Source organism: Arvicanthis niloticus (assembly GCF_011762505.2).
Source record: "Arvicanthis niloticus isolate mArvNil1 chromosome Y unlocalized genomic scaffold, mArvNil1.pat.X SUPER_Y_unloc_4, whole genome shotgun sequence".
Lineage (NCBI taxonomy): Eukaryota > Metazoa > Chordata > Mammalia > Rodentia > Muridae > Arvicanthis > Arvicanthis niloticus.
In genome coordinates, this window is record NW_023045021.1 from 1,761,617 (window position 1) to 1,773,576 (window position 11,960).

An 11,960-nucleotide genomic window follows, 5' to 3' on the forward strand; every position below is an offset into this window, starting at 1 on the left:
ATTCAGCAACTGTTTATTGGGAGGGATCAGGTACTCCACTTTAAAAATGGAACTAGCATGTTGAATAAGAAAACAATCCTATTAGTCTTGGCTACTATTTCAAAAAGAAATACTTTCTCAAAACTTCATAATCCATAAAAAAAGAAATCTAACTAGTTTGATCTTACAACAAATATACCAGTACACTTTGTAATGTAAATGCAAAAATAAATTAAAAAGCAAAACCTAACCAGTCTAGTCTCATCTTGAGGGAGAAAAAAAAACTCTAACAAAGTCTCTGTTGGACCACTCAGCAATTTCCATTCCTAAGTACCACAAACTAAAATTCTTGTATTGAATAATTTCTTCCTACAGCAGATTTGTTTCTATCCCATAGCATGATACCAAAATTATCAGTATTCTGCCAGAACACAGTTCTTTAAGACCACTAATGAAACCCCATAGAACCACAATCCAAAATGCCAGTCACAATTTTTCTAAGGTCCACAAAATTCCAAATTGTAGTCCCAGGCCATGGAAACCGACAGCCCTAAGAACTCCATGAATAGGATGTCCTCATGAACGCATGCATTCAGTCAAGACCTCACTGACACCACATGACCTTTCTAGAAAGGCAGTTCTTAAAATTAAGCAACTGAGATCTCCCCCTCTCTGAAGTTAAAGGAGGCAGGGCTGCTGAAATGCATAGGTCGGCTGCTCGGTGGCCACCCAAGATCAAATGATTGACAATGGGAGTCCAATGGTCCCGGCTGCCATGATGGCCTGCCAACCTAGACTTTTTTTTTTTGGTTGTGAGACTTTTGCTTCTGTTTCCTTAGGGGTTATAGGACTAGTTAAATAGTTTACTTGACCTTGATTTAAGCTTGGTAAGTGGTATCTGTCTAGGAAATCATCTGTTTCCTTTAGATTTTCCAATTTTGTGGAGCAAAGACTTTTGTGGAGTAAGACCTAATCACTCTTTGATTTTTTCCCCCTTATTGTCTGTTGTAACCAGCCTTGTGTGAGAGTAGAGTCCGGAAAAGAGCTGAGAAGGTAATGAAGGATCAGAAACAGGAAGTTATTCACCTCATGAAAGACAGAGAGGCCAGAGAGGAAGCATATCTTGAAATGGGTTTTACTCTGACATCTTTTGTCTCTTTCAAGCTTTATTTATACATAAAATCATTTCCCCAGGAATTTTATTCATTGATTACACAGCTTTTCAAAATACATTTTCTTCTAAAGTCTTCCTTGATTACATAAGAATATTGAAAGAGGAACAAAGTGAGCAAACAAAACTTTTATAAGAACTAAAAGTTAACATTATGATAAAATCAATTTTCTTTAAATTCATTATCTTCTTCCTTAAGATTGATGTCATAAAGCCTTGCAGTTACAGAAATGCTAGACAGGATGACTCTATTTTAATTTGATTTTGTTTCAGTTTGGCACAGAATTAATAGATCAAAAGTTATTTCCACTACCTGTTATATCAAACTTGGCTTTCTACAAAAGTTCAATCTTTAACCCTTATTTAATTCTTCCTTTCCTTTCTCTATATTTCTATTATATTTGGCATAACATCACTGTCCTTTTTCTTTGACTCTTAAAATAATGTTCAGCCCTTTTGCTTAAGCAAGGACAGTCTATCAGTAAAGTTCTAGTCTGACAAGTCTGTTTAGAGGCAGACAGTTCACTGAGCCAGGATGCTCTGTGTCTCTATCTTGAACCCTTGTTTTATTACTATTACTATCTTTATTACAATGCTGTAAAGAACAGTAAGAACATCAGGGTTCCTAAACCTGCTTGCTTTTTCCTCCAGGAAGGTGCCAAGGCTTGTCATAAGCTTGCATGATCAAAATCTCTTCCTATTCATACAAGATCCTTGATTCTAAAGTTGAACACTAAAATCCTAGTATTCAATTACAGCATTCAATCTTGTCAGCTTCTAAGATTTCCCTAAATTTTTGTTCTTTAATAATTATTCTCAAATCCTCTATCTCATTCTTACTAACAACACTTATTAATGATCTAAATGTTTAAGTAATAAGTTCTTAGGGAAGACTCAGTTTTCTGCATAACTGGTTTTTCCAGAGAACTTTCAGAAATTTCATTCGTGTTTAGCTTTTTGTTATCCCAGTTCTAGCTTTCAGAGAGAGGCACTTAATAGTAAGAAACAAAAGAATAGCAAAAGGTGTGAAGCAAATATCCACCAAGGGCTGTGAAGGATAAGTCCAGGTTGTCCAAGCATGGGAACTTTGTCAAACAGCGCCTTCAAGACACTTGGCACCAACAGATACTATGTCTTTTACTTAGGTTGGCTAAGGGTTTGTCTAGCTTACTGATTTTCTCAATAAACCACCTTTTAGTTTTGTTGAGTTTTTGTATTATTCTCTTCATTTCTAATGGTTGATTTTAGCCCAATTTTATTTCCTGCCATGTCCTGTTGGATACGTTTGCTTCTTCTTTCTTTTTCCTCAGCCTTTCAGGTGTGCTGTTAAGTTTCTAGTATGAGAACATTCTAAATTCTTTATGAAGGTACTCAGTGCCATGAATTTTCCTCTTAGCCCGGCTTTCATGGTGTCCCATAAGTTTGGGTATGTTGTGCCTTCATTTTCATTGAATTCTAGAAAGTCTTTACTTTCTCTGTCTCTGTCTCTGTCTCTGTCTCTCTCTCTCTCTCTCTCTCTCTCTCTCTCTCTCTCTCTTTCTCTCTCTCTCTCTCTCTCTTTCTTTGTTTTTTTCTGTGTATCAAATCCGTTTATTGATCTCCAGTAGTGCAGCTCTGTGCTACTCCAGGGCGTGGCACGTGTACAAAATGCAAGGATCCAGGTGGTCCAAAGACATGGCGATCAGCTGACCAACGGAATGAGTGACGCATTGACAAAAGGGCAGCTGGTAGCTCACAACGGTCACTTACGTGCCCGGGGTGGAACCACCATGCAGTTAGGTACTAAAGGATGTGGACACCCTGCCAGCTCCTTACTCATACTGCAAGAGAGAGAAGAATGGTATAGGTCCGAGCTTCTCCCTGCCGTTCAGGGAGGTCAGCTCCACCAGGCTCACACACTCTACCAGCTCAGCCCGTAGCTGGTTCAGCAGCTCACAGGCAGCACACATGGTTCCTCCAGTGGCCAGGAGATCATTCACAACGACCACTTTCTGCTTAGGTTCTAAGGCATCTTTCTGGATTTCCAGCTCAGCCTTCCCATAATCCAGACCATTGTAGGCTCAAACAGTGGGGCTCGGCAGATTCCCGAGCTCTGGGTCTGAGCACACATCCCACGCCCAGCTCCTGAGCTAGGGAAGGCCCAACATGAAGCCCATGGAGTCTAGCAAAGCCTGTGATCTTGGCGCCGAGCGTGGACTTCAGGTGGCTGGCAAGGAGGCAGATGGAAGCTTGTAAGGAGTCCTAGTCTTTCAAGAGGAGCGAGATATCCCTGAACAGCATACCTGGGGTGGGAAAGTCAGGGAAGCTACAGATGTGCCGCCACCAGCTGCAACTCAGGTTCGGACAACGCGGGTATGCATGTTAGTTTCTTTCCTTCTTCCTTGACTGAGAGATCATTGAGTACAGAGTTGTTCAGTTTCCTGAGTGTATAACCTTGTGATTAAGGCTGAAATAAAAGCTGAAATTCAGCTTTAATCCATGGTTGTCTGTTAAGATATGAGGTGCTCTCTATTTTCTTTTATCTGTTAAAGCTTACTTTGTGACCAGTTATATGGTCACTTTTGGAGAGGGATCCATGAAGCGCTGAGAAGATGGTATATTGTTTTCGGTTCGGGTGAAATGTTCTATTGTAAGTATTAGGTCCATTTTGTTCATACCCTCTGTTTCATTATTTTTCTGTTTTTGTCTGGATGATCTGTGGATTGGTGAGAGTGGGGCATTGAAGTCTCCCACTATTAATGTGTGGGGTTCAATGTGCAATGTAAGCTTTAGCAATATTTCTTTTACATATGTGGCGCCCTTGTGTTTGGGGCATAAATGTTCTGTCCCACACTTAATCTCCATATTTGCTCTCATGAATATTTTGTTACTCCTTCTAAGAAGGACCAAAGCACCAACACTTGGTCTTCCTTCTTCATGAGCTTCACTTGCTCTTCCTTCTTCATGAGCTTCATATGGTCTGTGAGTTGAATCTTGGCTAGTTCAAGATTTTGGGCTAATATCCAATAATCAGTGAGTAAATACCATGTGTGTTCTTTTGTGATTGTGTTACCTCACTCAGGATATTTTCCAGTTCCATCCATTTGCCTAAGAATTTCTCGAATTCATTGTTTTTAATGCCTGAGTAATACTCCATTGTGTAGATGTACCACATTTTCTGTATCCATTCCTCTGTTGAAGGACATCTGGGTTCTTTCCAGCTTCTGGCTATTATAAATAAAGCTGGTATGAACATAGTGGAGCATATGTTATATGTTGGAGCATCTTCTGGGTATATGCCCAGGCGTGCTATAGGTGGATCCTCAGGTAGTGCTATGTCCAGTTTTCTGAGGAACCGCCAGACTGATTTCCAGAGTGGTTGCACCAGCTTGCAATCCCACCAACAATGAAGGAGTGTTCCTCTTTCTCCACATCCTCACCAGCATCTGCTGTCACCTGAGTTTTTGGTCTTAGCTATTCTGACTGGTGTCAGGTTTCCACCTCTCAGGGTTGTTTTGATTTGCATTTTCCTGATGACTAATGATTTTGAACATTTCTTTAAGTGCTTCTCAGCCATTTGATATTCTTCAGTTCAAAATTCTTTGTTAAGATCTGTATCCCATCTTTCAATGTGGTTATTTTGTTGTCTGGAGTCTAATTTCTTGAGTTCTTTGTATACATTAGATATAATCCCTCTATCAGATGTAGGATTGGTAAAGATCTTTTCCCAATCTGTTGGTTGCAGTTTTGTCCTATTGACAGTGTCCTTTGCCTTACAGAGGCTTTGCAATTTAATGAGGTCCCATTTGTCAATTCTTGATCTTAGAGCATAAGCCATTGGTGTTCTGTTCAGGAACTTTCCCCCTGTGCCCATATATTTAAGGATCTTACCCACTTTGTCTTCTACTAGTTTCAGTGTATCTGGTTTTATGTCGAGGGCCTTGATCCACTTGGCCATTAGTTTTGTACAAGGGGATAAGAATGGATTAATTTGCATTCTTCTACATGTTGACCATGTGTTGATCCAGCACCATTTGTTGAAAATGCTGTCCTTTTTCTCACTGAATGGTTTTAGCTCCTTTGTCAAAAATCAAGTGATCATAGGTGTGTGGGTTCATTTCTGGATCTTCAATTCTATTCCATTGATCATCCTGTCTGTCTCTGTACCAATACCATGCAGTTTTTTTTATCACTACTGCTCTGTAGTACAGTTTGAGGTCAGGGATGGTGATTCCTCCAGATATTCTTTTATTGTTGAGAAGAGTTCTCGATATCCTGGTTTTTTTGTTATTCCAAATGAATTTGAGAATTGCTCTTTCTTACTCTGTTAAGAATTGAGTTGGAATTTTGATGAGGATTGCATTGAACCTGTTGGTTTCTTTTGGAAAGACGGCCATTTTTACTAAGTTAATCCTGCTAATACAAGAGCATGGGAGATCTTTCCATCTTCTGAGATCTTCTTTGGTTTCTTTCTTCAGAGACTTGAAGTTCTTGTCATACAGATCTTTCACTTGCTTGCTTTGAGTCACACCAAAGTATTTTATATTATTTATGACTATTGTGAAGGGTGTTGTTTCACTAATTTTTTTCTCTGCCTGTTTATCCTTTAGGTAGAGGAAGATTTGTTTGAGTTGATTTTATATCCAGCCACGTTGCTAAAGTTGTTTATCAGGTTTAGGAGTTCTCTGGTGGAAGTTTTAGGTTCACTTAAGTATACTATCATATCATCTGCAAATAGTGAAATTTTGACTTCTTCCTTTCCTATTTGTATCTCTTTAACTTCCTTTTGTTGTCTTAATTGCTCAAGCTAGGACTTCCAGTACTATATTGAATAGGTAAGGTGAGAGTGGGCAGCCTTGTCTAGTCCCTGATCTTAGTGGGATTGCTTCAAGTTTCTCTCCATTTAGTCTGATGTTGGCAACTGGCTTACTGTATATTGCTTTTACTATGTATAGGTATGGGCCTTGAATTCCTAATCTTTCCAAGACTTTTATCATGAAGGGGGTGTTGAATTTTGTCAAATGCTTTCTCAGCATCTAATGAGATGATCATGTGTTTTCTTTTTTCCTTTGAGTTTATTTATATAGTGGATTACATTGATGAATTTCTGAATATTGAGCCATCCCTTCAATCCTGAGATAAAGCCTACTTGATCATAAAGGTTGATTGTTTTGATGTGTTTTTGGATTAGGTTTGTGAGATTTTTTTTTATTAGATATTTTATTTATTTATATTTCAGATGTCATCACTCTCCCTAGAAACTCCCTATCCATCTTCTTTTAAAAATTTTTTTTATTGGATATTATATTTACATTTCAGATTTTATCCCCTTACCCCATACCCCCCCACCCAGGAACCTCCTATCAAATCCCCTTTCCTCCTGCTTCTATGAGAATGTGTCCCCCCTATCCCCCCCCACACACACTCCCACTGCCCCACCCTGGAATTCCCCCACACTTGGCAGCTAGCCTTTATGGTACCAAGGATCTCCTCTCTCACCTATGCCTGAAAAGGGCATCCTCCCCTACATATACAGCTGCAGTCATGGGTCCCTCCCTATGTGCTCCCAGGCTAGTGGTTTAGACACTGGGAGCTCTGGTTGGTTGGTATTGTTGCTCTCCTCATGGGGCCAGAAACCATTTCAGCTCCTTTAGTCTCCTCTCTCACTCCTCCATTGGGAACCCCTTGATCAGTTCAATGGTTAGCTGTGAGATCTGCCTCTGAATATGTCAGACTCTGGCAGAACTCTAAGGAGACAGCTGTATCAGGCTCCTGGCAGCATGCACTTCCTGACATCCATATCAGTGTCTACCTTTGGTGACTGCACATGGGATGGATACCCAGGTGGAATGGTCTCCAAAAGTTCCCTCCTTCAGTTTCTGTCCCACAGAAAAACAAGATGGATATACCTTTAACCAATCTAACCAAAGGACACAGAGATGGTATGCAAATTAACAAAATCAGAAATGAAAGGGGAGACAAAACAACAGAAAATGAGTCGAAAAAAATGAGGTCTTACTACAAAAGGCTATACTTGACAAAACTGGAAAATTTAAATGAAATAGATGATATTCTGGACAGACACCACCATGTATCAAAGTTAAATTCAAAGTTAAAACAAGATCAGGGAAACTATCTAAACAGTGCCATAACCCCTAAGGAAATAGATGCAGTCATTAAAAACCTCACATTCAAAGTAACCCAGGTCAAGATAGTTTTAGTGCAGAATTCTACCAGACTTTCAAAGAAGAGCTACTACCAACACTCCTCAAACTACACCACCTTGTCCTTGATGTTGAACTGTACTTCTTCTTACAGGCAGCCAAAAGATAGATACTGTTTTCCCATACATGCTGTTAGTGTTTTGTCTTTTATTTGAGGGTTTGAGACTGTTGGTTTTGATAGATATGAAGGGCTGGTGATTGTTGGTTCATGCTACTTTGTTGGTGGTAGTGAGGTAAGTATGTCTGAGGGTGGGGTGAGGGGGCGTGGAGGGATGTGTCACCGTCTGTTCACCCATGTCCTTCCCTTCTTTGGATGGGCTAGTCCGGGATTATACAGCCCCTGTATTTTCTTTGGTGTAACTAACCCCCTTGGGTTGAAGTTTTCTTTCTAGCACCTCTTTTCTTTTCTTTTCTTTTTTAACGTCTGAGTTTGTAGACAGATACTACTTTGTTTTTTGTTTTGTTTTGTTTCATTTTGGTTTTGGTTTTGGTTTTTTTGTTTTGTTTTGTTTTGTTTTTATCATTATGGAATGTCCTAATTTCTCCAATACGGTAATTGAGAGTTTTGCTGGGTATGGTATTTGGGCTGGCATCTGTGCTCTCTTAGAGTCTGTAGAACATCATCTCTCCAGGCTTTTAAGGTCTTCCTGGAAGTCAGATGTAATTCTAATAGGTCTGCCCTTTATTTGTTACTTGGTCCTTTTCCCTTGCAGCTTTTAATACTCTTTGCTGTGTATGTTTAGTGTTTGGATTATTACATGGCGAGAGAACTTTCTTTTCTGGTCCAAATCTCCTTGGTGTTCTGTATGCTCCTTGTACTTGGATAGGCATTTATTTCTTTAGGGTAGAGAGTTTTTCCTTCTATGATTTAGTTGAAAATAACTTCCTGAGCCTTTGCACTTCTCCTTTTTCGTCTATCCCCATTGTTCTTAGGTTTGGTCTTTTCATGTGCCTCAGATTTTCTTTGACGGAGGGTTTCATTTATTCCATGGTATCTTCAGCTCCTGAGAATCTCTCTCTCATCTTTCCTGTATTCTGATGGTGAACCTTGCCTTTGTAGTTCCTTTTCATTTCCTGTTTCCCCCGGTTTGGGTTTTTTGTTACTGAATCTGTTTTCCCTTTCAGGTCTTGAACTGTTTTATTCATTTCCTTCCACTGTTATGTTGGTGTTTTCATAGATTAGGGGATTTGCTAATTTCCTCTTTAAGGACCTTTATTATATCCATAAAAGCTGTTTTTAAGTTTAAGACTTTTTTACTTGAGCTTCAGATATGTTGGTTCTGAGTCTAGAGTATGGTGGCTGTGTAAATCTTCTGGGGTCCTGATGGGTCTGGGGACTGGGATTTCCAGATAGAATGTGTTTCTTAGTATTGGGACCTGAGATTTAGGAACTGGAATGAGCTTGGGGTTATGACAGGGCTTTACATGAGGGGGTTGGGGGGAGCAAGATGTTTGACTAGGAGCTGATAAGTCATTGCCATGGTTATAGGGGCAGAGAGCTAGGAGAGACCACAGCAGCAGGTCTACTAAAGAGCTGGGAACGAGACTGGGGTGTTGGACTTGGAGCAATTGAGGCAGAAGTGATAGTGTGCAGTTAGCATTCGTACTTCTGGTTTCCCAGGGAAGGCTTGCTGAAATTGGGGGATGGAACAGAGCAATTAGAGTTAGGAGGAGAAGATCTTGTGGGACCTTTAGAGATGAAGTAGGGTGGGAAGCTGCCACAGGTAGTCTGCTGCAGAGCGAGGGATGAGGCTCATAGATTTGATTTGAAGGAGCTGAGGGTGTGGTGGGGGGTAGATCTGGTTACAGTTATCCTACCGGTTTTCTGGACCAGAATGACCTGTAGTTTCCTAGAGAGGGCCTCCTGTAGTTCATATCTGGGACAAAGCAAGGAATGTGTGTACGGATGTTAGGAGGGTAAGGTCTGTGGGATCCACTAGAGCTGAATGGGAAGGCTCCTACAGGTATTCTGCTGCAGAGCTGGGGATGATAGTGGGGGATTAGATTAGACTTGGAGGATGAGAAGGAGAGGTGAAGGTCTGCAGTCAGTCTACCTGCTTCGCTGAGTGACCTGTGAGTTTGCAGAGAGTCCCAGTGGGCACCTAATAAGGGGAAAGTGGGAGGGGTATTTTGGAAACAGACCCACATAGACAGAGAACTACAGGCAGCTAAGGAAGTCTGGGGGCAGGAGAAATAGTCTCAGTAGGCACCTGATAAGGGGGAAAGTGGGAGGGGTATTTTTGGAACCCACACCAAGAGAACTACAGGCAGCTAAGGAAGTCTGGGGCCAGGAGATATCCTCCTCCCCACCCAGTGTTGAGTCTTCTAATGGTTTATTCATTACCAGGTTGTCATCTCTGAAATCATGGAGTACAGGTAGCGCTCACAGACTGAGTAGGTTCTATTTAGGTGCTGTATTAAAATATAAGCAAGACGGAGCCATGGTTTTTTGAAGAGAAAGCAGCGATCAGAGTAGCCAGGAGGGATTTGAAGGATGGAAGGTTACAGAGAACTGCCATAATTGTATTTGACTTCAACAACAACAACAACAACAACAAAGTTGAAAACACTAGTACTGTAGTATCCATTTACTTCATGTGGTCATCAGAGTAAACAGCACATAGTTGGGGGAAACAGTGGTATCCTGGTGAGTAAACATTCACTCTCTCAATTCTCTACTCAAAAAAAAAAAACCAAAACCAAAACCAAAACCCAGGATGATGACAGCAACTTTCACATGGATTTCATTGTGGCAGCATCCAACCTCCGGGCCGAAAACTATGGCATTTCCCCTGCAGACCGGCATAAGGTAACAGGAGTCTGTGATGTACCACTGACCCTTGCCCAAGCTGAGTTTTCTTCATTTGGGCCTTCCGTACACCCCTACTTCCTCCTAAACAGTAATCTCTGGTGCTCACTGTCTGTCTTACAGAGCAAACTGATTGCAGGCAAGATCATCCCAGCCATTGCAACCACCACATCAGCTGTAGCTGGCCTTGTGTGTCTTGAGCTGTACAAGGTGGTTCAGGGCCACCAACAACTGGAGTCTTATAAAAACAGTTTTATCAACCTGGCTCTGCCTTTCTTTAGCTTGTCTGCACCTCTGGCTCCAGCATATCAACAGGTATGGGACCTACAAGCATAGGAAATGTTGATGTTACCATTGAGGGAAGCAGAGTACATCAGTACTGTGTGTTTGTGTGGGGGTTGGGGTGGGAGGGGGGGTGCAGTGGGCTTCAGAGCAGATGAGGTTTTATGTCACTGAGATATACTCATTCATCAATCACATGGACAGCATAATTGAAGTTTGGGCCAGGTCTTGCTAGAGTGTGAGATCCTGTCTCAACAAAGCAGAAAAAGAACAGGAAAGGTGCCGACAAAACTTTTCATGGAGAGCTAAGGGGGATGTTGAGTGAGGGAAGGAGAAGGCAGGGTCTTCTTAGTGGTGCGTATCTTTTTCCTTACAAAGAATCAAGCTGCCTAATCATGGTTTGGTAATGCCACAAGTGCGTTTTTTGACAACAGAGCTGTGGTTAGTGCAGTTGTAATATGTTAAGAACATTTGGGGTAGCCCCCCTCTTAGCACTTATCTTTGCCCTCTAGTACTATGATCAGAAGTGGACATTGTGGGATCGCTTTGATGTGCAGGGACTACAACCTAGCGGTGAGGAGATGACCCTCCAGCAGTTTCTAGACTACTTTAAGGTAAGGCTCCTTCCTCTGTGAACTCCCTCTTTGTGGAGACCTGTACATTTGATTTAGCACTGTCCATCTCACAGTCACCACTCCTATCTCTTCTCACCTCTGCAGACCGAGCACAAGCTGGAAATCACCATGCTGTCCCAGGGTGTGTCCATGCTTTATTCCTTCTTTATGCCGGCCACCAAGCTCAAGGAACGGTTGGATCAGCCGTGAGTTAGCCTCTGGGCTGGTGGCAGTGGAAGCCTTGAATGGGTGGGATTCTCAACAACCCAGTGTGCTACTCATAGTTCCCCATTCTCATTTCTGTACTCTGCTACCTAACCTTTCCTCCTACGTTTGTTTACTTCCTTCTTAAGTCTCATGTTCCTTGACTTCAGGATGACAGAGATCGTGAGCTGTGTGTCAAAGCGAAAACTGGGCCATCACGTGAAGTCCCTTGTGTTTGAGCTGTGCTGCAACAGTGAGAGTGGAGATGACGTCGAGGTTCCCTATGTACGATACATCATCCGCTGATCTCTTACTGTCTCCATTCTTTCAGTTCTGTCAGTATATATCAAAACCTTTCTAGGTATGATAAAACCTTAGTTCACACTTCCTTGTTCCTAAGACCTATGTTTAGTGCTGTTCCTACATTGTTAAGAACTGAAATTCATAACAATAAATTTTCAGCCTGTAAGTAGTGTGTCACCCTCTCCTTTCAAGGGCGGCTGTGCTGTTGTCCCTAGGAAGAAGTGGACTCCTTATCCTAAACTGCAGTCCTTAAAAGGTGACAAGAGTTCAGCTGTACAGAAGCAGCATGGACATTATCCAGTATTCAAATACAATACTGGAGATTAAACTTTGGAGATTAAACTTTAGCTGTTTTCATTCCTCTTGCTATTTCTGCTTAGGAAGAAATGAAGCCT

The 11,960-nt window shown here is 41.4% G+C and overlaps 1 protein-coding gene and 1 pseudogene across 1 annotated transcript; one reads left to right on the forward strand and one right to left on the reverse strand.

Annotated features, from left to right (window-relative positions):
* Positions 1 to 2,870: 2,870 nt before the first annotated feature.
* LOC117701303 (adenine phosphoribosyltransferase pseudogene) lies at positions 2,871 to 5,087 on the reverse strand (annotated as a pseudogene).
* A 3,710-nt stretch (positions 5,088 to 8,797) lies between these two features.
* On the forward strand, positions 8,798 to 11,729 carry LOC117701304 (ubiquitin-like modifier-activating enzyme 1 Y). Its single transcript, XM_034493089.2, has 5 exons — positions 8,798 to 10,162; positions 10,286 to 10,477; positions 10,957 to 11,058; positions 11,164 to 11,264; positions 11,433 to 11,729. The coding sequence occupies exons 1-5, from the start codon at positions 10,091 to 10,093 to the stop codon at positions 11,566 to 11,568; spliced, it is 603 nt and encodes a 200-aa protein (XP_034348980.2). The 5' UTR covers positions 8,798 to 10,090; the 3' UTR covers positions 11,569 to 11,729.
* The last annotated feature ends 231 nt before the right edge of the window (positions 11,730 to 11,960 follow it).